Raw genomic sequence first — 19,860 nt, 5'->3', positions numbered from 1 at the left:
TCTCTCTCTCTCTCTCTCCCCCCTCCCTCCCTCTCTCCTACTCGTTCCTTCCTTGGCTCCCACTCACCCTGACGTCACCCATCCCCACAGTCCTCTCAGCTTAGCTACCCCCGCCCCCACCCAGTGGCAGCCGCATCTCAGCCGGGATGGGGGGAGGGGGGGGTCGTCTCCAGATTTGCCTCCCCGCCCCGACGGGGCGCCACGTGGGGCGCAGGGGGCACTGTGCCAACCTCCAGCCGCCCCGCAATGCGAAAAGGAGGGGCGGGGGCTGAGGAGGGGCGTGGCAAGGCAAGGGGCGGGGCGGGCGCGCGGACTGATGGACAAGGCCGGCGCTCGCGGACTGAGGACAGGGACACTGCGGCCCGTCCATAGGTCTGCAGATCCCTTGACCAGTCGGCCTGTGACTCCCCTCCCCCTCCGCCTTCACTAGAGCCGGCCCCCGGCGGGAGACTGATTGATAGTGAGGGTGGCTTCAGCCAATCGCCGGCGGCGCGGGGGGCCGGGCCCGCTTCGGCTGGGCCGAGAAGAGCTGTCCGCTGGCTGGTGGTGCTGAAAAGGGCGCCCCAGAGGCGTGGTGACAGAGGCCAGGAGAAAAAAAAATCAAAGTTGAAGCTGCCTGGCCGCTGGCCGGGGTCGTGAATGTAAGAGAAGGGGTTTCCCCTCCCCAGATCCCGGCCTGTCGCCCCTGCGACTTCTCATAAACGTGTAAACTTGCCATTCTCCTGGAAGAGGGGAGCCCATTGCACATGAGCTGTAAAACAGAAAGGGAAGTCCTGTGGGGGGTGGGGGTCCTGGATGTGGGTAGGGGGCATACTGGGGAGCCGAGCAAGCGTGAACCCAGCTGTGCCGCCCCTCGGCACCCTGGGAAGAGGAGATTCAGATTCCAGATGTGCTGGAAAGGCTGGGGGAAGAGGTTGTAATTACAGCTAGGACCAGAGTTTCCTTTGCCTCCCCTAGGGGCCGCGGGAGTGAGGATTACGGTCTGGCTCATGTGGTCCCTCCTTCCTCCATCTGCACTTCCTCCTTCTCCCTCCCCCCTCCCCGTCGCCCCCAAATAAATCCCGGCCCCTCCCTTCGCCCGTCCCCAGGATCTGACGTGGGTTCGACACCTTTCTCAGCTTCTCCCTCCCGCAGCTCCTGTGCCCGAGCTTCGGCTCTCCAGGTTCCGCAACCCCCTCCCCTCCCCGCCAAGCCCCGCTAGAGCACAGTAGGGACCCTCCTGATCCTCGACCCCACCCCAGACCCCCTGAAGCTGTCTTGCCTCTCCCCACTCCCCCAGCTTGGGATCCAGCCAGCTGGGGGGACCCAGGCGCCCGAGCGAGAGGGTAACCCAAGCGACCCGGCCCCTTCGGCCTTCTTGGTCCCACCCCCTGCAGCCGGAGCCGCGCCCCCTCTCCCACAGACCCGAGAGCAGAAGACAGAGGAGATTGGGCAAGGAGGGGTGGGATCCAGGCGACCTCCAGCCCAATTCTGCCCCTCCATCCCAAGGGGCAGAGAAATTGTCTTTCTTGCTCCATGCTAGCAGGGAAAAAAATAAATAAGTAAAGGGAAAGATAAAAGGAGACGGAGGAAAGGTGACAGATTATTTAGGAGAGACGCAGAGGAGAGAAATCGGTGTGAGTCGCCATGGGGACTCCCAGGGTCCAGCACCCGCCGCCTCCCCAGCTGCTGTTCCTAATTCTGCTGAGCTGTCCCTGGATTCAGGGTAAGGACATGGGAGCGTGGGGGTAGGCCCCGGGAAGGTCCTCAGCTGGGTCTTCTGCCATCCTTTCTCTGAACATCCTGGGCTTTCTGAGCTTCTGGGGGAGGGGAGGGGTACAGCTGATGGGGAAGGGGCAAGCCAGGGCTTTCTCGCTGGTGCCTGGAGCCCTAACCCCCAATACTGAAGAGGTGGGGGAATGAATGAGGGGAGCTTTTACCAGAGCCGGGGGGGGGGTGTTAAATACAGGAAGAAGGGCTGGGGAAGTTGGGGGGATGTCTGCGGAGGCGTCATGAAGCATGCAGGGTACCTGGGTGGGACACGGAGGTGGTGGGAGAAACGCCAGGCACTGCACACACAAACGCTCTTGGACGAATGGACAAAGACAGATGAACAGAGGCAGTGCTCAGAGACCAGAGACCAAATATTCAGTCCTCTAATCTGACCCCTCGCCAGACTCCAGGGAAGCTGGCAGAGACTGCAGAGAGGGAGAGAGAGAGAGAGACAGAGAGAGAGAGAGAGAGAAAGAGAGAGAGAGAGAACACCACACTGCAGAGACAGAACCCCAGAAAGAAAGCTGGGCACTGCGGAAGCAAGGGCTGGGAGGTACTGCCAGACCCTCTGCAGAGCTCCAGGGTTGGGGAAGAGCACCAGTGAGGGGAAAATGAAGGTAGCACTGTGGCCACGCTGCTGGCGCTGTCCAGGGTTCACTGAAGGCCCACTCAGCCTGGGGGGTGGGGGGAGAGGGGAAGGTGCAGGAGTGTGTGAGGCAGCTGGGAGCCCCTCCTCCAATCTTGGCTCTCAGCCCAGTCTGGGACCCTCTGAGCTCCTGCAGGCCCTGCTGACTGGGGAGAGGGGAAGAGCTCTGGAAAAGATCTTTCTGGAGAAGGAAAGAGTGTGGGGCAGTGGAAGGGCTCACACAACTTCATCTCCTAGGTCTGCCCCTGAAGGAAGAAGAGGTACTGCCAGAGCCCGGAAGTGAGGCCCCCACAGTAGCCTCCGAGGCTTTGGCCGAGCTGCTCCATGGGGCCCTGCTGAGGAGGGGTCCAGAGATGGGCTACCTGCCGGGTGAGGCCCCCAGAGTGGCACGAGTGGCATACAGAGAGGGAGGGAATAAACTCAGGGAGATGGGAACCCAAGCCAGTGACGTTCAGAGAGTGATGGTTAGAGCGTGTCAAAACTGGGCATAGACAGAGACCCAGGGAAATCGAGACAGAATGATCAAGAGACAGAGCCAGACAGAAAAACAGACCATCAGAGAGAAACACAGATGGAAACTCAGAGAACCAGACTCGGAGGAACAGGGGGGAGAGAGACACAGAAAGAGAGAGAAATGCAGAGAGTAGCAGATTTAGACTCATAAAGTCAGAGAGCCACGGGAATACTAAACAGAGAAGAGTTCCAGAGAGAGCGAAAGAGAGAGAGAGGAGAGAGAAAGGGGTACACAGGAAGGGGAGCCGGATCTGAAGGGGGAGGCATGGAGAGGCTCAAGGAGACCGTCAGAGTGGAAGGACCTAGGCAGAGAGGTGGCGAGGGATGGGGGGTCAGGCTGTGGACGCCTTGGGAGGAGGCTCCAAGTTCGGGTGGGGAAGGGAGACGTGGGGGGGGGACCTGCACCTTGTGGGGGAGGTCTTTGGGGTTCAGTGGGGGAGCCCCCAGTTTCCCTCAGCCCTGCTCCCTACCCATGGCCCCCAATTTGCTCCTTCTGTGCCCTGACTTCCGTTGCACTGTCCCAGGATCTGATCCAGACCCCACACTAGCCACCCCTCCAGCCGGCCAGACTCTTGCAGCGCCCTCCCTGCCACGGGCCACTGAGCCAGGGACAGGGCCTCTGACAACAGCCGTAACCCCTAAAGGGGGCAGGGGGGCAGGCCCCACCGCACCAGAGCTGCTGACCCCGCCCCCAGGAACTACGGCCCCGCCCCTTCCTGGCCCCGCCTCCCCAGGCCCACCCCTCGGGCCTGAGGGAGGAGAGGAGGAGACCACGACCACCATCATCACCACGACAACTGTTACCACCACGGTGACCAGCCCAGGTGAGGCGAGCGAAAGGGGATGGGGACAGTGTGCAGGAGTACGAATGTGGGAGAGGAGCGGGTGTGCAGGGGGAGAGGCTGCTGGGAACGTGTGGAAGAAGGGGTCTGGGCTTCCGCTCAGTAATAATAAAGGCTGGCATTCACATACCCTTGCTATGTACCAGCACCTCTCTATGTGTTTTATCTCCATTACGGTTGGGGAAGGGAGTTGTGGGCAAGGGGGAGGGGGAGGGGGGAGAGGGAGCACCGGATAAAGGTGGTGAGAGGGGTGCTGGGGCCAAGACAGGTGAGGACCCCCACAGTTGCTTGGCTGGGGGGGCAAGAACACAGGGATTCTCCCAACTCCAGCCACTTGTATCTCTTCAGTTCTGTGTAATAACAACATCTCTGAGGGCGAAGGGCATGTGGAGTCTCCAGATTTGGGGAGTGCAGCCAGCCGCACCTTGGGGCTCCTGGACTGCACATACAGCATCCATGTCTACCCTGGCTACGGCATTGAGATCCAGGTAACTGGACTTCGAAGCCCCCAAGCCCTTTCCTCTAGGCTCAGGGGTGTGCACAAGTTTGGCCTGGGAACCAGAGAACCTGTTTCCTAACTGAAATGGGCCTGTTTTCCGAGGATCTCAAAGACTCTCCTAGAGTTCTATAATTTGACCGATGTCGCAGTGATATTTGGCTGCCACACGCAAGGGAGGGGAAGGCAAGGGGTGGGGGACTTAGGGGTCACCCACCCTCACTGACTTGTCCCGGGGGGTCTGGGTCTGGCTTCTTTAGGTGCAGACGCTGAACCTGTCTCGGGAGGAGGAACTCCTGGTGCTGGCTGGTGGGGGGTCCCCAGGCCTGGCCCCCCGACTCCTGGCCAACTCCTCCATGCTGGGAGAAGGACAGGTCCTTAGGAGTCCAACCAACCGACTGCTCCTGCACTTCCAGAGTCCACGGGTCCCAAGGGGCGGTGGCTTCAGGATCCACTATCAGGGTGAGGAGTCTGGGGTGCTGGTGGAAGGGGAGGGGCCACACTGGGCACAAGGGACATCACCAGGAGCCTTTCCTCCTGGCTAGGACCCTGGGGGCAGAGCCCATCGAGGAGATCTACATACACTTATTTCACACACTCACAGACCTGTGTCTGGGTGTGCACACATCCAGGTGGCAGTTCACCCATTCACTCGACAAATGTTTATTGAGCACCCGTTTCATACCGGCCCTGTGTTATCCCTGGAGGGAGAAAAGAACAAGCTAGATGTAAATCATCAAGGAACTCAGAATCTAGGTAAAGAGATGGGCAAGTAATCAGGATGATTATAATTCAGTGAGATTCGGACCTATATCCCTGTGATGAAGGAAACACAGGCAGAGGGAACAAATTTCAAAGGGACCTAAATTTCTCCTAAGGGATACAGGGACACCTTCTTGGAGGAGGTAATGAAGCTGGGAACTAAAAGATGAGCTACTAGGGGAAGGTGGGAGGGGGAGAAAGAGGCAAGTGTCCTGACGGATGAAAAAGCATGGCCTCCTTGAGGAGTTGAAGTGATTCAGCATGGAAGACAGAATTGTCTTAGCTGTGTGACCTGGGGCGAGTTACTTAACCTTTTTGTGCCTCATTTCTCACCTGAAAAGTGGGGATCATAATACTTAGCTCATGGCATTATTAGGAAGATCAAATTAACTAATACATGTCAGGTGCTTAAAATAGTGTCTCGTACACAGTGAGAGTTCAGCAATGTCAGTTGTTGCTACAGAAAAACCCAGAAAGTGGTGGGCGGGAAGCAGGCTCTAAGAGACCAGACTGGGAGGTAGGTTGGACTCAGATCATGAGGGGCCTTATCAGCTTCAGTAAGGAGTACAGACGACTTTATCCTGCAAGGGGCATGGAGACGGGTTGAGAGGTTTTAAGCAAGATAGTGACAGCCTCAGATTTGTGGCCGAGAAAGATCCTGCTGGGTTTGGGGGGCGTAAGAGGCACAACTGCATTCATGAGCAACCACCCACGGACAGCCTACAGACAGGTGGACATTGGTGCTCACCCGTGTGTACGGGAACCTTCCCACAGTGCAAGGGTATGTTCTAGCATACATGTATGTATGAGGCAACAGTCCCAGCCCACTGTCCCATTCCGGACCCTGCTGCCATCTCCAAAGTCCCTGTGTTCCTTGGAAAACAGAGAGGGAACTATGTTTGGGGCCAATGTCCCCATTTACATCACCTCATGGCCTTGCCTGCCTCTTGTGTGCTCTGCTGCCCCCCGTTTCCCTTGTGGGCTTTATCCAGCTCACACACCGCCCATACCCCTTCCTCACACCCTTTCGAGTTTCTCCTGAGGCCTCTGCCCAGCCCCAGGGGCTCATGTGTGCAAGGTGGAGAGACCTATTCGCGGAGAACCCAGTGAGGTGGGGGCCATGTAACTGGTGGTCGGATCAGCAGGAAGCAAGGGCATGGCCCAGGGCCCGGGCCCAGGGCAGGACTTCCAATTTTACAAAATGGCTCCCCGCTGGCTCTCTTAAGCAGCCACTTCCCTAGGGCATTGAAAATAGGACTCTTTAGACTAAGTAGAACATTTGGGGAAGCAGGGCTATTGCATAAATTGGCCTTCATTACCTGCCTCGGTCTTCCCTGCTTTGCAGCTTCTCAGGGCACCTTTGGGACCGAGGCCCTGTTTAAGCGCTCCCCAGTCTGCACTAGCTGGGGCCTCTGGTCCAAAGTGGCCTCATTAGCTTCTCTGAAAGGCCAAAGGCTCCATCACTGCTCGCCCCAAGCCCAGCGAGCGTTCCCATTTACAAAACCCCTGCGCCAACTGTGGTTTCCTTTGCATCTCCCAGCACCCCCGAGAGTGACCCCCAGCTCTGAGAGGATGAAAGGTCAGATGGATGCTAAACCACCTGTAAGTTCATTGCAGAGTCAGCAGTCAGTCCCCAGCCCTGACTCTGAGGCATTCATTAATTGAGATGGAGTGGCAAGTGATTAAGCTTTTCTGAGTACTTTCTATGTGTCAGGTGCTTTGCGTGTTTCTTTCCTTTAACCTGAAGGCCAGTTGTCAATGATAGTGGTTATTACTGCCATTTACAGGTGACAGGCCCTAGAGGTGACATCACCTGCTCAAGGCCATACAGCTAATAAGTCTTGGAGCTGGACCCAGAACTCAGGTCTGCCCGGTTCCAAATCCAGTGCTCTTGTGTATTGTTCCAAAAACCCTCTTCGCCGCCGCATCAGTGGACCAGTTAGGCTAGGCTCTGGGGAGACAAAATAAATAAGGTGTGGTTCTGTCTCATCATGGCAATAGACAGCAGTCAATGTGATGATAAGATTATGCAGGTGCCTGTGAGGAGGCAAGAAAGAAACAAACTCAATTGGAAAGGGGAGGGGTGAGGAAGACTTCCTGGAAGAGGTGGTTCTTAAGTTACTCCTTGAGAAATGAAAAAGGGCGAGAAGAGGGCCTTGCAGGTGGGGGAAATGGTGTGAAAAGATACGGAAGTCACAAAATTACATTGTGTAGGATATACAGATTGCGGGTGCTAAGACCTGACGCTGGGAGTGTTGCGCTGGACACAGCTATGGAAGGCCCTTGAATGTCAACCCAAAGCATTTGGACTTGATTCTGCTAACTGTGGAGAGTCATCAAGAGGCTAATATGTACTTAAACCACTGTATTCTAGAAGGTTTTTGTGTTTATCTTCATAGACTGTGAACTCCCGAAGGGCAAAGCCTGGGGGCCCTTTTTGCCTCTCTGTGCCCAGCACCCAGCCAAGGAAATGCTTATTGAATTTTGAAGTAGGGAGAGACCAGGTCTCTGACAGAATCACTTAGGGCTGGAGAGTTAGCAAAAACAAAGGCCCAGGCAAACTGGTACCTTCCAAGCACGGTTACCCAGAGCCTACCCCTGCTACAGAGACCCAGCTTTGGTGCACCTCCGCCTGGCAGCCCTTCTTGATGAACTGTGACTGGTCTGAAACAGACACACAGAACTGTGTCAGGACCAAATTTAGAGTCCATTGTTTACTACCAAGTCTCTTCCTTTCTTTTTCTTTGTTCCTTCCTTCCTTCCTTCCTTCTTTCCTTCCTTTCCTTCCTATTTTATTTCTTTCTTTCGTTCTTTCTTTCTCTTATTTAATTAATCTCTACACCCAACATGGGGCTCAAACTAATGACCCTGAGATCAAGAGTCGCATGCTCGTCTGACTAAGCCAGCCGGGCATCCCCAAAGTCACTTTCTATTTATTTCTCTCATAGGATTCCACAAGGTTTTCAGGAGGCTTTCAAAAAAGAACACAGCAAAATTAAATAAAATAAGAAGAAAATTGGTGCCAGGAAGTGCGTATTAAAGATGAAAAAATAGATGTGGATGGACAGGCCCTTGTTGCTAGGGACAAGCTTCGATCTGGTTCCGAGCGTCTTAGCAGCCAGCACAAAAAGAGAGATTGGATAGTTCTCACTGCAAGAGAAGAGGAGAGAAACAAAGGAAAGCAAAGCTTTCCCTAGCACTTCACTTTCACTGGAGGATTCATTTAGGGGGCACTGAGTATGAAGGTCTTTAATGACAAGATGGTCAAAGTTCCTAAAGGAGTTTCATGTGGCTCCTCTAGATGAAAGCTGAGGGAATCCTACCACCACGCGCCTCCATGGAAGAGAGTCTGTATGTGTAGAAGGGAGAAAGCATAGGGGTGCCTGGGTGGTTCACTTGGTTAAGCCTCTGACTTTGGCTCAGGTCATGATCTCACGGTTCGTGGGTTTGAGCCCTGTGTCAGCACAGAGCCTGACGCCTGCTTCAGATTCTGTGTCCCCTTCTCTCTCTGCCCCTCCCCCACTCATGCTCTCTCTGTCTCAAAAATAAATAAAACATTAAAAAAAAATGCTTTTAAAGGAGGGAGAAAACATGGTGAGGCACTTAGTAACCAATTTCTACATCTGGAAAACGTATCACAGTCTTACTCTGGCTACCTCAAAAGTGCTGCATAAACTCACCTTAGCAGCTGAACAGGCTCTGGAAATACTATTTGTTATTATTAGAGCTGGATGGGTTCAGAGTGGTCAACTGATTTGCCCGAGGTCACACACCAAATATGTACCACAGTCAGAATGTCTTTGAATCTCAGATACTTCATCTCTAAAATGGAAGCCAAAGTGGGTAGATTACAAAGATTAGGGGACATAAGAGATATTGAAGTTATCTCTTCATTAGACCAAGTAGCCATGTGAAAACTCCAGTAAGGAGCCAGTCTGTGCCTCCAGGGGGATGTGGAAAGGGGGAAGGAAGTGCTGGGTGATTGGTGAGAGTGGCCTGGAGAAAAGAGTCCTTCTCCCTGCTCTGCCTTATCCAGCCTATCTCCTGAGCTGTGGCTTCCCTCCCCGGCCGACCCATGGGGATGTGAGCGTGACAGACCTGCACCCTGGGGGTACTGCCACCTTCCACTGTGATTCGGGCTACCAGCTGCAGGGTGAGGAGACCCTTATCTGCCTCAATGGCACCCGGCCAGCCTGGAGTGGTGAACCCCCCAGCTGTATGGGTGAGTCTCCTGCATGCTAAGTGGGGCCTGTCCTGGGAGCCCCATTGGGAGGGTACTATCTTGGGCATCTCCATCTTTGGGGAACATCCATCTTGAAGTGGTTTCTGCCTAGAAGAGTCCCTATCCTGGTGTCTCCATCTGGAGCTCCTTACACTGAATGTCCCTATCCTCTGAGAATCTCCATTCTTGGGGGTCTCTATCTGGGGATGTCCTGCCTAGAGGGTTTCCACTTGGGGAGTCACCATTCTGGCTGCCTCTTCTCTTAGGGACTCCTCATCCTCAAGGAAACCATTCTTGAGGTCCATATCTAGAGGGTCTCTATCCTGGAGAGTCTTCATCCTGGTGATCCCGTCTGGAAGATTTTCCATTTGAGGGCTTCAATTTGGGGGATCCCCCATAACTCCAGATGCCAGGGTATCCACATCTGGAGAGTGTTCATATTAGCAGGATTTCCATCCTAGGAGGTGTCCATTCTGGGGTTTCCTATTTTAGGGCTGGTTCCCTGCCTGAGTGGTGGCCTGGAAATGTCCTGTCCTCTGCCGTGAGCCTGTAGGGCACCCTGAGGCCAGGTCCCAACCAAAGGTGTGGATGTAACAGCTCTGAAGACAGGAGGACAAGTCACCTTAACATATCCCCCCTCCCCCCCACAGCATCCTGTGGTGGCACCATCCACAATGCTACACTGGGCCGCATCGTGTCCCCTGAGCCTGGGGGAGCGGCAGGGCCCAACCTCACCTGCCGTTGGGTCATTGAAGCAGCTGAGGGACGCCGGCTTCACCTGCACTTTGAGAGGGTCTCACTGGATGAGGACAATGACCGGTGAGGATCTGCGCCTTGAGTCAGAGGTCCCCACCTCTGGGAAACAGGGAGGCTGCAGGGGGTGGTCAGACAGGTCTGGGGTGGATCCCAGTTAAAATTTGTGTCAAATACAGATTGGTCCTTCCCCTTCTTAGGCAGTATAGCTGTGTCAACTTAGATGAATCACTGAACTTCTCTGTGCCTCAGTTTCCTCTCCTGTAGAGTGGCAATAATAGGACCTCCTTTTGAAGGTTTCTGCGAGGATACATGTTAAGACACATGAAATACTTAGAAGGGTGCCTGGCCCACAGAGAGCACTGTAAATGTGCTTGGCATCCTCATCATCATTGGTACCCCCTCTATCTAACTGCTATCGCAGCTCTGCCACGAGTTGCTGTGCGATGTTGGGCAGGTTATTTACTCTTTCTGGGCCTCCGTGTCCTCATCTCTAAAGTAAGGAGTAATAAAGAGTACCCACTCAAGGGCTCTTGTGAAAATTAAATGAGACAAAATGTGTAAAGGCTTAGAGTACTTGGCATGTAGTCAACCTTTGAAAACAATAGCTTGAAAATGAGTGAGGAGAGCCTGGCAAGAGGTGGGGCAGTTTCTGAGGGGAAACTGAGCTCCTGACGACCCTTCTGTCCATCTCAGGCTAATGGTGCGCTCAGGGGGCAGTCCCCTGTCCCCAGTCATCTATGACTCAGACATGGATGATGTCCCAGAGCGGGGTCTCATCAGTGATGCCCAGTCCCTGTATGTGGAGCTGCTCTCAGAGACACCTGCCAATCCCCTGCTGCTAAGCCTCCGATTTGAAGGTAACCGCCCTCCTTTCGGGGCCCCAACTCCTGCACTCTCCCCTCTTCCTGATGGCCAGGTACAGTCACAAGCACAAACACTGTCCATGTTCATTTCTGTGTTTGGATCCCTGGAACCTAACTTGCTTTCCCACCCCAAAACTCTAAAAATCCCCTCTGATAGACCCCTTCTAATTCCTGAAGTGGCTTTTTCTCTTTAAGTTTCATATATGGCTGGCTCTAGATACACAGCCAAGAGTCCAATTACCTTAATCTCTCAGTTCTTTGCTCTGCGTTGGCTTCATTGTCAGGCTCTCATATGTGGTGGACCTAGCAGTTCTGACTGATAAACCACCAACTTAGTAAGTCAACCAGAAAGAGAAAGTATAGCACTTTCTCAGCAGAAATGCCAAGAAGGGCTCTCACTTCCCTGGCTTAGGTCATGTGCCTACGCCTGAGCCTCATTAAAGCTAGGGTCAGGTGGTGTTAGGATTGGCAGATCCACATCACACAACCATCCAGAGTTGGCCCCAACCGGACCTCATTGACCGGGGAGGCATGTATCCCAAAATGAAAAAGGAGTGCTGTAAACAGAAGAAGGGGGACCGGATGCTGGACAGGTAGAAACAAGGAGGTCAGCCGACCATGGGAGAAGAGGTGTTTGAACACCTTACAGGATAGAGAGAATTTTGAGAGTCTCATACTCTACCTACTGGCCAGGCTCTGGGATAGAGAGAATTTTAGAAGTGGGAGATTAGGGGCACCTGGGTGGCTCAGTCGGTTAAGGGTCTGACTTGGTTTCCACTCCGGTCATGATCTCATGGTTCGTGAGTTGGAGCATTGAGTGGGGTTCTGTGCTGACAGTGTGGAACCTGCTTGGGATTCTCTCTCTCCCTTACTCTGCCTCTCCCCCACTCATTCTCTCTCAAAATAAATAAATAAACTTAAAAAAATAAATAAATAAAAGAGGGAGATTAGGGATGAGCATCTCAGGTGAAAGAAACAGTGTGAGCAATAGTAAAGAGTCATAGAAAGGCCTGGTATGTTTGGGAAACAGGAAATTTCAGTGTGACTGGAGCAGAGGATTTGTGAAAACAGTAGCAGGAGAGAGATAAAGAAAATGAAATGCTCAGAGATGGGAGGGGCTGGTCTCTGGTATGAATCAAGGGAGAAATGGAATTGGCACTGGGCCCTGATGGGTGCATAGGATTTGGACATGACACTTAACCTCATCGGGTTAAATAACAATAAACTACAACAGTGGATCTAAAAAATAATTTGCATTTTGTCTTTGAAAATGTGAAAAGAGTCCCAGGTTTAAGGCCTGCCTCCCTAGTTGTGGGTCATTGCTGTTCCATGAGCTTCAGATTCCTCTTCACGTATAGTTTTGCAGCTAAGATATGATCACGTGGGCCAAAACTAAAATGCTCTCCAAATGTTCATTTTTGCTGACTTAGTCCAAAATCAAAATTGAGTAGCTTCTGCATTCACTGCACTTTTGGATTCTAGCCACAGCATGGATGATCAGGGGTAATCAGAATCTGTTATTTTTGAGGGGAGAACACACTTACATGAGCCAGTTCTCCAAAGGCACCCTTTCCTCTCCCTCCTCTGCAGTTTCTAAAACCAAGTGTCTCTAGCTGGGAATCAAGCCATGTGAGTCTGAGACCTGATTCTGCCACTGCCCTAGTGTATGACACTGGGCAAGTGACTTTTTGTCCTTGGACCTCAGTTTCCTCATCTGTAGAATGGGAGCTGGGATTTGACTAGCCTAGCAGTTTTCCTCCAGAGGCCAGGAAGGTAACAGAAATGTGTAAAAGAGAAGTGTTAGGGTTTGGAGGAGACTGGAGAGTGAAAGTTAAGCCCTAAGCATTCCATTGTAAACAGACCACGGAATGACCAAACGACACTTGAATTCAGCCTAAGTCCCCCCAGTCTGAGACCCCTGAGACCTATCTTAATACTTAATTTCTGTGACTGACTCCTCTCTAGCCTTTGAAGAAGATCGCTGTTTCGCCCCCTTCCTGGCACATGGCAATGTCACCACCACGGACCCTGAGTACCGCCCAGGGGCACTGGCCACCTTCTCGTGCCTCCCAGGATATGCCCTAGAGCCCCCGGGCCCCCCCAATGCCATCGAATGTGTGGATCCCACAGAGCCCCACTGGAACGACACAGAGCCAGCCTGCAAGGGTGAGCCCTCGACATCGCCAGGAGGTCCTTCAGTCTACAGACGCCCCCCGGGCTGGGAATCTTAGGAAGGCCATTCAGGGAGGAGACTTGCCTCTCCAAACCTAATAAACCCAGGCCTTGGGCAAATCCCTGTCCCTTTCAGAAATAGTTTTCTTAACTAACTGGTGGGTTTGTTACAAAACTTAGGGGTCACAACCCAAATGTCTTGAAGAGCTAGAAATAGAACTAAGTTATGGGTTGGGGTGGGGGGTAATGCATAGGCTGGAGCATGGGCAGGGTTAATTGAGAGCAGGGCTGGGGATTGGGTACAACAGGACTGGGTACATCGAGAAACAGGTGTCTTAATAGATAACAGGAAACCTGTGAGGTGGTCTAGTGCACGCAGTTGGGAGCGGTGAGGTCTGTGGTGAACTGGAGACCGCCCTCCCACCTGGGTTCTGAATCTGACGACGCCCCCCCCCCCCTTCCACCCTAGCCATGTGTGGAGGGGAGCTGTCAGAGGCAGCTGGTGTGGTCCTCTCTCCTGACTGGCCCCAGAGCTATAGCCCCGGCCAGGACTGCGTGTGGGGCCTACATGTCCAAGAAGAGAAGCGCATCTTGCTCCAAGTGGAGATGTACGTTTGGGTGCTGCAGGGGTGCGGCGGGCGTGGGTCGGTGAAGTGTGGTATGACAACAGCCTAGCCTGCATTCTGAGCCTGGCCGGCTTGCACGTCTACACGAGATTTGGTGAATATACGATCTAATGAAAGAGGCAACTAAGGGTTCAGGATGGGGGAGTGCGTTGTCGGGTAGACCTAGGTACAAATTATTAGCCAGGCGATTTTGGACAAGGAAATGGGCTACTGCAGTCTTCTGCGGCTGGGGGGGGTGGGGGGTGGGTAGTAGTGAACAGGGGGCTCTGGCCTGGAGTCTCCCACTCTTTGGCTGTTTCTGAGGTCGCCCCTGGAGTAACTTCCAGGGGCCCAAGCCCAAGCTATTGTATCACCACCAGCACCCAAGGTGGGTGTGGGTGTGAGGAGAATCCAGTGAGCTGATTTGGTGTGAGGTGGTCACGTGACGAACCAGAAGCGGGCCTGCAGATACTCGGGTGGGGCCTGGAGTTGGGCTGGTGGTAAATGAACATGGCCTGTGATTGGTCAGGGCGGGGCTTGTGCGAGACTGTGGCTCACCGCGTGATGGAGGAGGGACCAGAGAGTGCGAGGTCGCAAGGAGTTGGACTGGGAATGGGGAAGCAGGAACTGGGACGAGCCACAGAACAGGTGGAACCTGGAGTGGTTAGCACAGAGAAGCCCAAAATTGGTCAAAAGGCGGGGCCGGGCCTGGGATGGAAGAATGTGGGCAGGGCTGGAGAGTAGGTAGGGTTACTAATGAACTGAGTTAGGGATTGGGCAGAACCGGATAGGAGGGGCCGATCATAACCCAGCCCCCTTATCTGGTCCCACTCCCCGCAGCCTGAATGTGCGCGAAGGGGACATGCTGACACTGTTCGACGGGGACGGTCCCAGCGCCCGAGTTCTGGCCCAGCTGCGGGGACCCCAACCGCGCCGCCGCCTCCTCTCCTCTGGGCCCGACCTCACGCTGCAGTTCCAGGCACCGCCAGGGCCCCCAAACCCGGGCCTGGGGCAGGGTTTCGTGTTGCACTTCAAAGGTACCGAGGTCTAAGCTCCTGAAATGGGCAGGGGTCCGGCAGGCCAGAGATCGCGGGAGGAGCTCGAGGTCCCCGAGGCTGGAAGGGCTCCCCGAGTCATTCGCAGGGCAGCCTCCAAACTCTGTCTTTCCCCTGCAGAGGTCCCGAGGAACGACACGTGCCCCGAGCTGCCACCCCCGGAGTGGGGCTGGAGGACAGCCTCCCACGGGGACCTGATCCGGGGCACCGTGCTTACTTACCAGTGCGAGCCTGGCTACGAGCTCCTCGGCTCCGACATTCTCACCTGCCAGTGGGACCTGTCCTGGAGCGCAGCGCCGCCCGCCTGCCAAAAGAGTGAGCTCGGGCCCCGCCCACATCTCTCGTGGCCCCGCCCCTCCCCATCTGGGTTTCGCGGCTCAGCTTGGGCGCCGCCAGACCCCTCTGCGTCCCGCTTCGGTCCCTTTGTGTCCCCGCCCCTATCCCGGCCGCGTTTCATCCCTTCGTTCTGGATTCTGCCCAGATCTTGCTCAGGCCCCGTCCCTCTTTCCCTTTGGGGTCAATTCCTCCGATCCTCGGTGTCCCAAAACTGTCCCCTCTGGACCCACTCTCATCTCCGGGCGTCATCCCTCAAGTGCACTGTTCTGGGCTCTGACCCCGCGTGCCCTGGGTCCAGCCTCACCTTTTCGCGGCCCCGCCCCACAGCCTATTGGCCCCGCCTCTGCTGAGGCCGAGTTCCACCCCTCCCGGCCTTCCCGGTCAGTTCTCGGCTCCCGCTCGCTCTTTTCGTTCTAGACCCTGCTCCAGTCTCTCAGTCCCTAACCTTTGCCCTTACGGGGAGTCACTGTACTAAGGCCGAGGCTGGTCAGAGAATTAGGTTTATTTTAATGCAGTCTTTGAAGCCCCATGCGGGATTAGGGTTATGCAGAGGGTCTGGGGTCCCTCCCGACCCTGGCGGAGCTCACAGTCCAGAAGGGGGACAGACGCTTAAATAACTCAGAATATTGCACAGTGGTAACTGCGGGATGATTTGGGGCAAAGTGCTTAACATCTCTGAGCCTTGGCTGCCTCATCGGTGAAATAGGAAAAGGGGCTGTGAAGAGCAAATCAAGTTCACACAGCGCGCGTGTCAGCAGTAAGTAGTAGCTGCTATAAATATGAAGAAGGGAAGGGAAGGGGGGGTCGTTGTTCCAGTGATGGCACAGGAGATTTCGCAGAGGAGGTGACATTTAAAGGAGCTGGGAGTGTTTATCTCTTAGAATAGCAGAAAGGGGTGGTTGCTGTCATTTTCTTCAAATTTGGGGAAGCCGGCCACGAGGACATGGGATGGGAGGTCTTCTACCTGGTCCTTGGGGGCAACGGTGGGCCCGATGAGGTTAAGTTCAGGAAGGCAGATTTGGGCTGCGCACAAGGAAAACGTTCTGGATGACGCAGCTCCCCATCTCTGGAAGGATTCACAGGATGTCCAGTCTGAAACCCAGACAAGACAGGACAGGGACAGAGACAGGAAGGGACGGAGGCAGGACCTAGAGGGGATAGGGGACAGGGGATAGGGCCTGGCCAAGGCAGCACATTGAGCCTGAAGTTGAGCTGAGACTCAAGTCTCCGAATCTCAGCCCAGTGTTATGGGGCTGTGACCTGGCTGAGTGGCCATGGACCAGTTATTTGACCACCTTGAGCCCTGGGAGACACGTTGACCTTTTGGGACCATCAGGGTATAGGATACCGTGGATGTAAAACATTTAACAGGGTGCCTTGTGCAGGTCTAAGTACAAGAAATGGCTATGATTGTTACTTCCTGCAAGTAAGTAAGCACCTGCAGGGCGGGCTGTAGGAGCGCACAAGGGGCTGGGAAGGATAGTGATGAGCTGAGCAGGAGGGCTCTAAAGAGGACAGCTGCTGGACCGCCTGGGTGGCTCAGTCGGTTAAGCGTCCGACTTTGGCTCGCATCATGATCTCACAGTTCGTGAGTTCGAGCCCCACACTGGGTTCTCTGCTGTCAGCACAGAGCCTGCTTTGGATCCTCTGTTCATCTCTCTCTCTGCCTGCTCCTCCCCGGCTCATGCTCCCCCTCTCTCCCCCCTTCCCCTGCCCCCCTGTCTCTCTCTCTCCCTCTCTCTCTCAAAAATAAAATTAAAGAGAGCAGCTGCTGTCCCGCCCAAGATCCACCATGCAGGGCTGGCAGTGCTGGGGTGTAGCTGGTCTGCTCTGGTACAGGGGCCACCATATTTCAAATTTCACCCTAGGGTGAGGGCCTGGGTTGCCTCCACCACTCTTTTCTGGAAGAAGCCTGAGACCTAAAATGCATGGGGGTTTAGGGCTTTCCAACTTCTGATCTCTTCATTCAGAGGAAATAGGGGGAGAGGGGGGGCTTGCCTAGAGGGAACACGGCCCACGGCTCAGCCCTAAGCTTTCTGGGAGATCCTTTAAGGGCCGAGTTCCCCCTGACCTTGCCCTCCTGCCAACAGTCATGACTTGTGCCGACCCTGGTGAGATCACCAATGGGCACCGTACCACCTCGGACGCTGGCTTCCCCGTTGGCTCCCACGTCCAGTACCGCTGTCTGCCCGGGTACAGCCTGGAGGGGGCGGCCGTACTCACCTGCTACAGCCGGGACACAGGCACACCCAAGTGGAGCGACCGGGTCCCCAAGTGTGCCTGTGAGTCTGGGGACACCCTGGGAAGGGTGGCTGGGTGGCCTGCTCAGCAGCGAGCCGGCCTGTGACTGACATGTGCCCTGCAGTGAAGTATGAGCCGTGCCTGAACCCAGGGGTGCCAGAGAATGGCTATCAGACGTTGTATAAACATCACTACCAGGCGGGCGAGTCTCTGCGCTTCTTCTGCTACGAGGGCTTTGAGCTCATCGGCGAGGTCACCATCACCTGTGTGCCCGGCCACCCCTCCCAGTGGACCAGCCAGCCCCCACTCTGCAAAGGTGCCTGGGCAGACAGGGCCGGAGGGGGCGCAGCAGTGTCTGGGGAGTGACAGGGCTGGGAAAGTCAGGAAGCGAATTTGAGACCAGCGGTTAACCCTGCCGAGCTCCCCCTTCACCTACGGAGGGCTCTGATCCTCACGGGTATTACAGAATTGTCCTGAAGGATGATGGAGCAGAGGGGGCTTTGGCTTGGAAGTCCCGTGCCCTCTGGAGCAGTCTCCACTTCCCTACTTTTGACAAAGTTCACAGACCTGATTCATTTAGACTGCCCAAGAAGGCTGAACTTTTAGGGGTCTGGAGAAGGAGGAAGAAGGCCCTGCCCTGACTACTCCTGCCACGCCCCCGCCAAGGGAAGGATAAAGTTTAGGGTGAGCAGAGGGCAGAGAGACCCAGGCTGTCCAGCCCAGCCCCCCTGGGCTCCCGGCCTCTACCCAGCCTCCTCCCCTCCCTGGCTCAGACCCCGTCCCCTCCCCCTCCTCTCCCTGCAGTGGCCTATGAGGAGCTCCTGGACAACCGAAAACTGGAAGGTCAGTGAGGGCACAGGTGGAGAACCAGGCCTGGCCGAGTCGGGGGGGCAAGGCAGAGGCCGGGGGCAGGAGGCCAGGCCCCGGAGGGGTGAGGCCCAGGGTTCGAGGCCCAGGGCAGGAGGCTGGGAGAGCCCAGGGCTGGGCCCAGCCCCAGCTCACTGGCCTCTCCTCTCCCCAGTGACCCAGACCACAGATCCGTCGCGTCAGCTGGAGGGCGGGAACCTGGCTTTGGCTATCCTGCTGCCCCTAGGTTTGGTCATTGTCCTTGGCAGCGGCGTCTACATATACTACACCAAGTAAGTACCCTACTCGGGAAGCTTCGAGCCAGGGCAGACGTCCTGCCTGCCTGGCACAGACGCCTGGGTGAGGGGGGGTTGGGGGCTCACCTCTCGATAAGCCCCTCTATCTCCTCCCTTTCCCAGGCTACAGGGAAAATCCCTCTTCGGCTTCTCGGGCTCCCATTCCTACAGCCCCATCACTGTGGAGTCAGACTTCAGCAATCCACTGTATGAAGCTGGGGTGAGCCCTTCCCCTGCCCCCGGAGCGCCACACCTCTCAGCTCCCCCAGGACTCCATAACCTTCTCTCAAAGTCTCTGTAATACCCGTCTGGGGAATTTCAACCTCAGCTGCCTACCAAGGCCACGCCAATGAACAAAGCAAGTCAGGTGTGAACAATAGAGGGTGGTGAGGACTATGGCTAAATGGAGACCTTGCACCCCATCGGGTCCGTAGTGGAGACTCGGGCGCAGTTGCCAGATCTTCCAGTTGTTCGAGACAATCCAGAAACTCTGATTTTGTATGTGATTTTAAGATACTATAAGATAAACCGAACATCCCCTGGCTGTTCCCACCCCCTGACTCCCAAACGTCGCGATCGGTGTTATTTGTAAAAAGCCCACGGTCTCTCCCCTTCCTTGTGGGTGCCTCCTCTCACTTTGTTCCCTCCTCCATCCCCCTCCCACTCCAGCAACTGATCCCACCTCTCTGTCTCCAGGATACACGGGAGTATGAAGTTTCCATCTGAACCCCAAGACTAAGGCCGCAGGACCCAGGACGCCCCTCCCCTCCCCCTCCTGGGCAGGGAGGAGTACAGGACCTTGCCTCTGGCTCCCTTTCTCCCTGATGTGTAAATAGTCTCCTGGTCCCACGAGGGGGCTTTGATGGCCCTTGGGGACCCTACAGTAAAATAAACCAGCATCCTGCCGCCCAAGCCTCCTCTTCTCAGTTGCCAAACAAGGGGCCTGCCCCTCCCCTCTGGCCCTACTGGCTTTTGGACCCTGGGAGGGGAACTCGGCCCCCCGCAACTCCTGGGACCCCTCCAGCCCAGGGCAACCCCTCCCCCCCACCCCCCCCCCCCCCACCCCCTGCCAAAGGACTGCCTGAGAGCTCTGCATTCCCTTGGCCATGAAGCCTCTTCCCAGACGCTCTGGCCCCAGGCCTAACCCCTGGGCTCTGGAGAGTCACAGGAAGAGAGATGTAGGGGGAAAACAGGGACAAGGCCCCTACCCACTTCATGCCGTCTCCCAGCCCACAATCTCCCCGCCTTTGCTTATGGATTTTTGTTTTTGAGCAATAAACAGAAAACCACCATTTGTAACTGGGCTGGTGGGGCATGGGAAGGTGGGTCACAGAGTGCTGGACACAGTGACGGTGGCCCATCTGGAGAGAGGCCTGGGGAAAGGGGAACAATTTGGAAAAAAGATGGCGTTCCAAGACTGGGCACAGGGCAATGTCAAGGGGGGTTGGCTAGGGGTC

At 55.3% G+C, this 19,860-nt stretch overlaps 1 protein-coding gene across 3 annotated transcripts; it reads left to right on the top strand.

Annotated features, from left to right (window-relative positions):
- Positions 1 to 903: 903 nt before the first annotated feature.
- Positions 904 to 19,695, top strand: SEZ6L2 (seizure related 6 homolog like 2). Of its 3 annotated transcripts, none has more exons than XM_045460506.1 (18): positions 904 to 1,705; positions 2,636 to 2,767; positions 3,436 to 3,735; positions 4,102 to 4,241; positions 4,510 to 4,711; positions 9,048 to 9,233; positions 9,884 to 10,052; positions 10,683 to 10,846; positions 12,818 to 13,018; positions 13,494 to 13,632; positions 14,470 to 14,666; positions 14,805 to 14,999; positions 17,111 to 17,302; positions 17,386 to 17,577; positions 18,066 to 18,104; positions 18,283 to 18,400; positions 18,502 to 18,623; positions 19,100 to 19,695. In XM_045460506.1, the coding sequence occupies exons 1-17, from the start codon at positions 1,627 to 1,629 to the stop codon at positions 18,614 to 18,616; spliced, it is 2,760 nt and encodes a 919-aa protein (XP_045316462.1). In that variant the 5' UTR covers positions 904 to 1,626; the 3' UTR covers positions 18,617 to 18,623; positions 19,100 to 19,695. The 3 variants fall into 3 exon arrangements, with proteins under 3 accessions (XP_045316462.1, XP_045316461.1, XP_045316463.1); XM_045460505.1 differs by having other exon boundaries at positions 908 to 1,705; positions 18,527 to 18,623; XM_045460507.1 differs by lacking the exon at positions 18,066 to 18,104 and having other exon boundaries at positions 908 to 1,705; positions 18,527 to 18,623.
- Positions 19,696 to 19,860: the final 165 nt, after the last annotated feature.

Source organism: Leopardus geoffroyi, chromosome E3 (genome assembly GCF_018350155.1).
Source record: "Leopardus geoffroyi isolate Oge1 chromosome E3, O.geoffroyi_Oge1_pat1.0, whole genome shotgun sequence".
In the NCBI taxonomy this organism is placed as follows: domain Eukaryota; kingdom Metazoa; phylum Chordata; class Mammalia; order Carnivora; family Felidae; genus Leopardus; species Leopardus geoffroyi.
The sequence above is the reverse complement of the archived record's forward strand: the minus strand, read 5'-3'. Positions and strand labels throughout refer to the sequence as shown.

Excerpts from the sequence above, each read along its gene's own strand:
- SEZ6L2 (XM_045460505.1), top strand. The coding sequence starts at position 1,627 with ATGGGGACTCCCAGGGTCCAGCACCCGCCGCCTCCCCAGCTGCTGTTC. Across the intron at positions 18,105-18,282 it reads GGACAACCGAAAACTGGAAG|TGACCCAGACCACAGATCCG; the intron begins GTCAGTGAGGGC and ends TCCTCTCCCCAG. Across the intron at positions 18,624-19,099 it reads ATCCACTGTATGAAGCTGGG|GATACACGGGAGTATGAAGT; the intron begins GTGAGCCCTTCC and ends CTCTGTCTCCAG.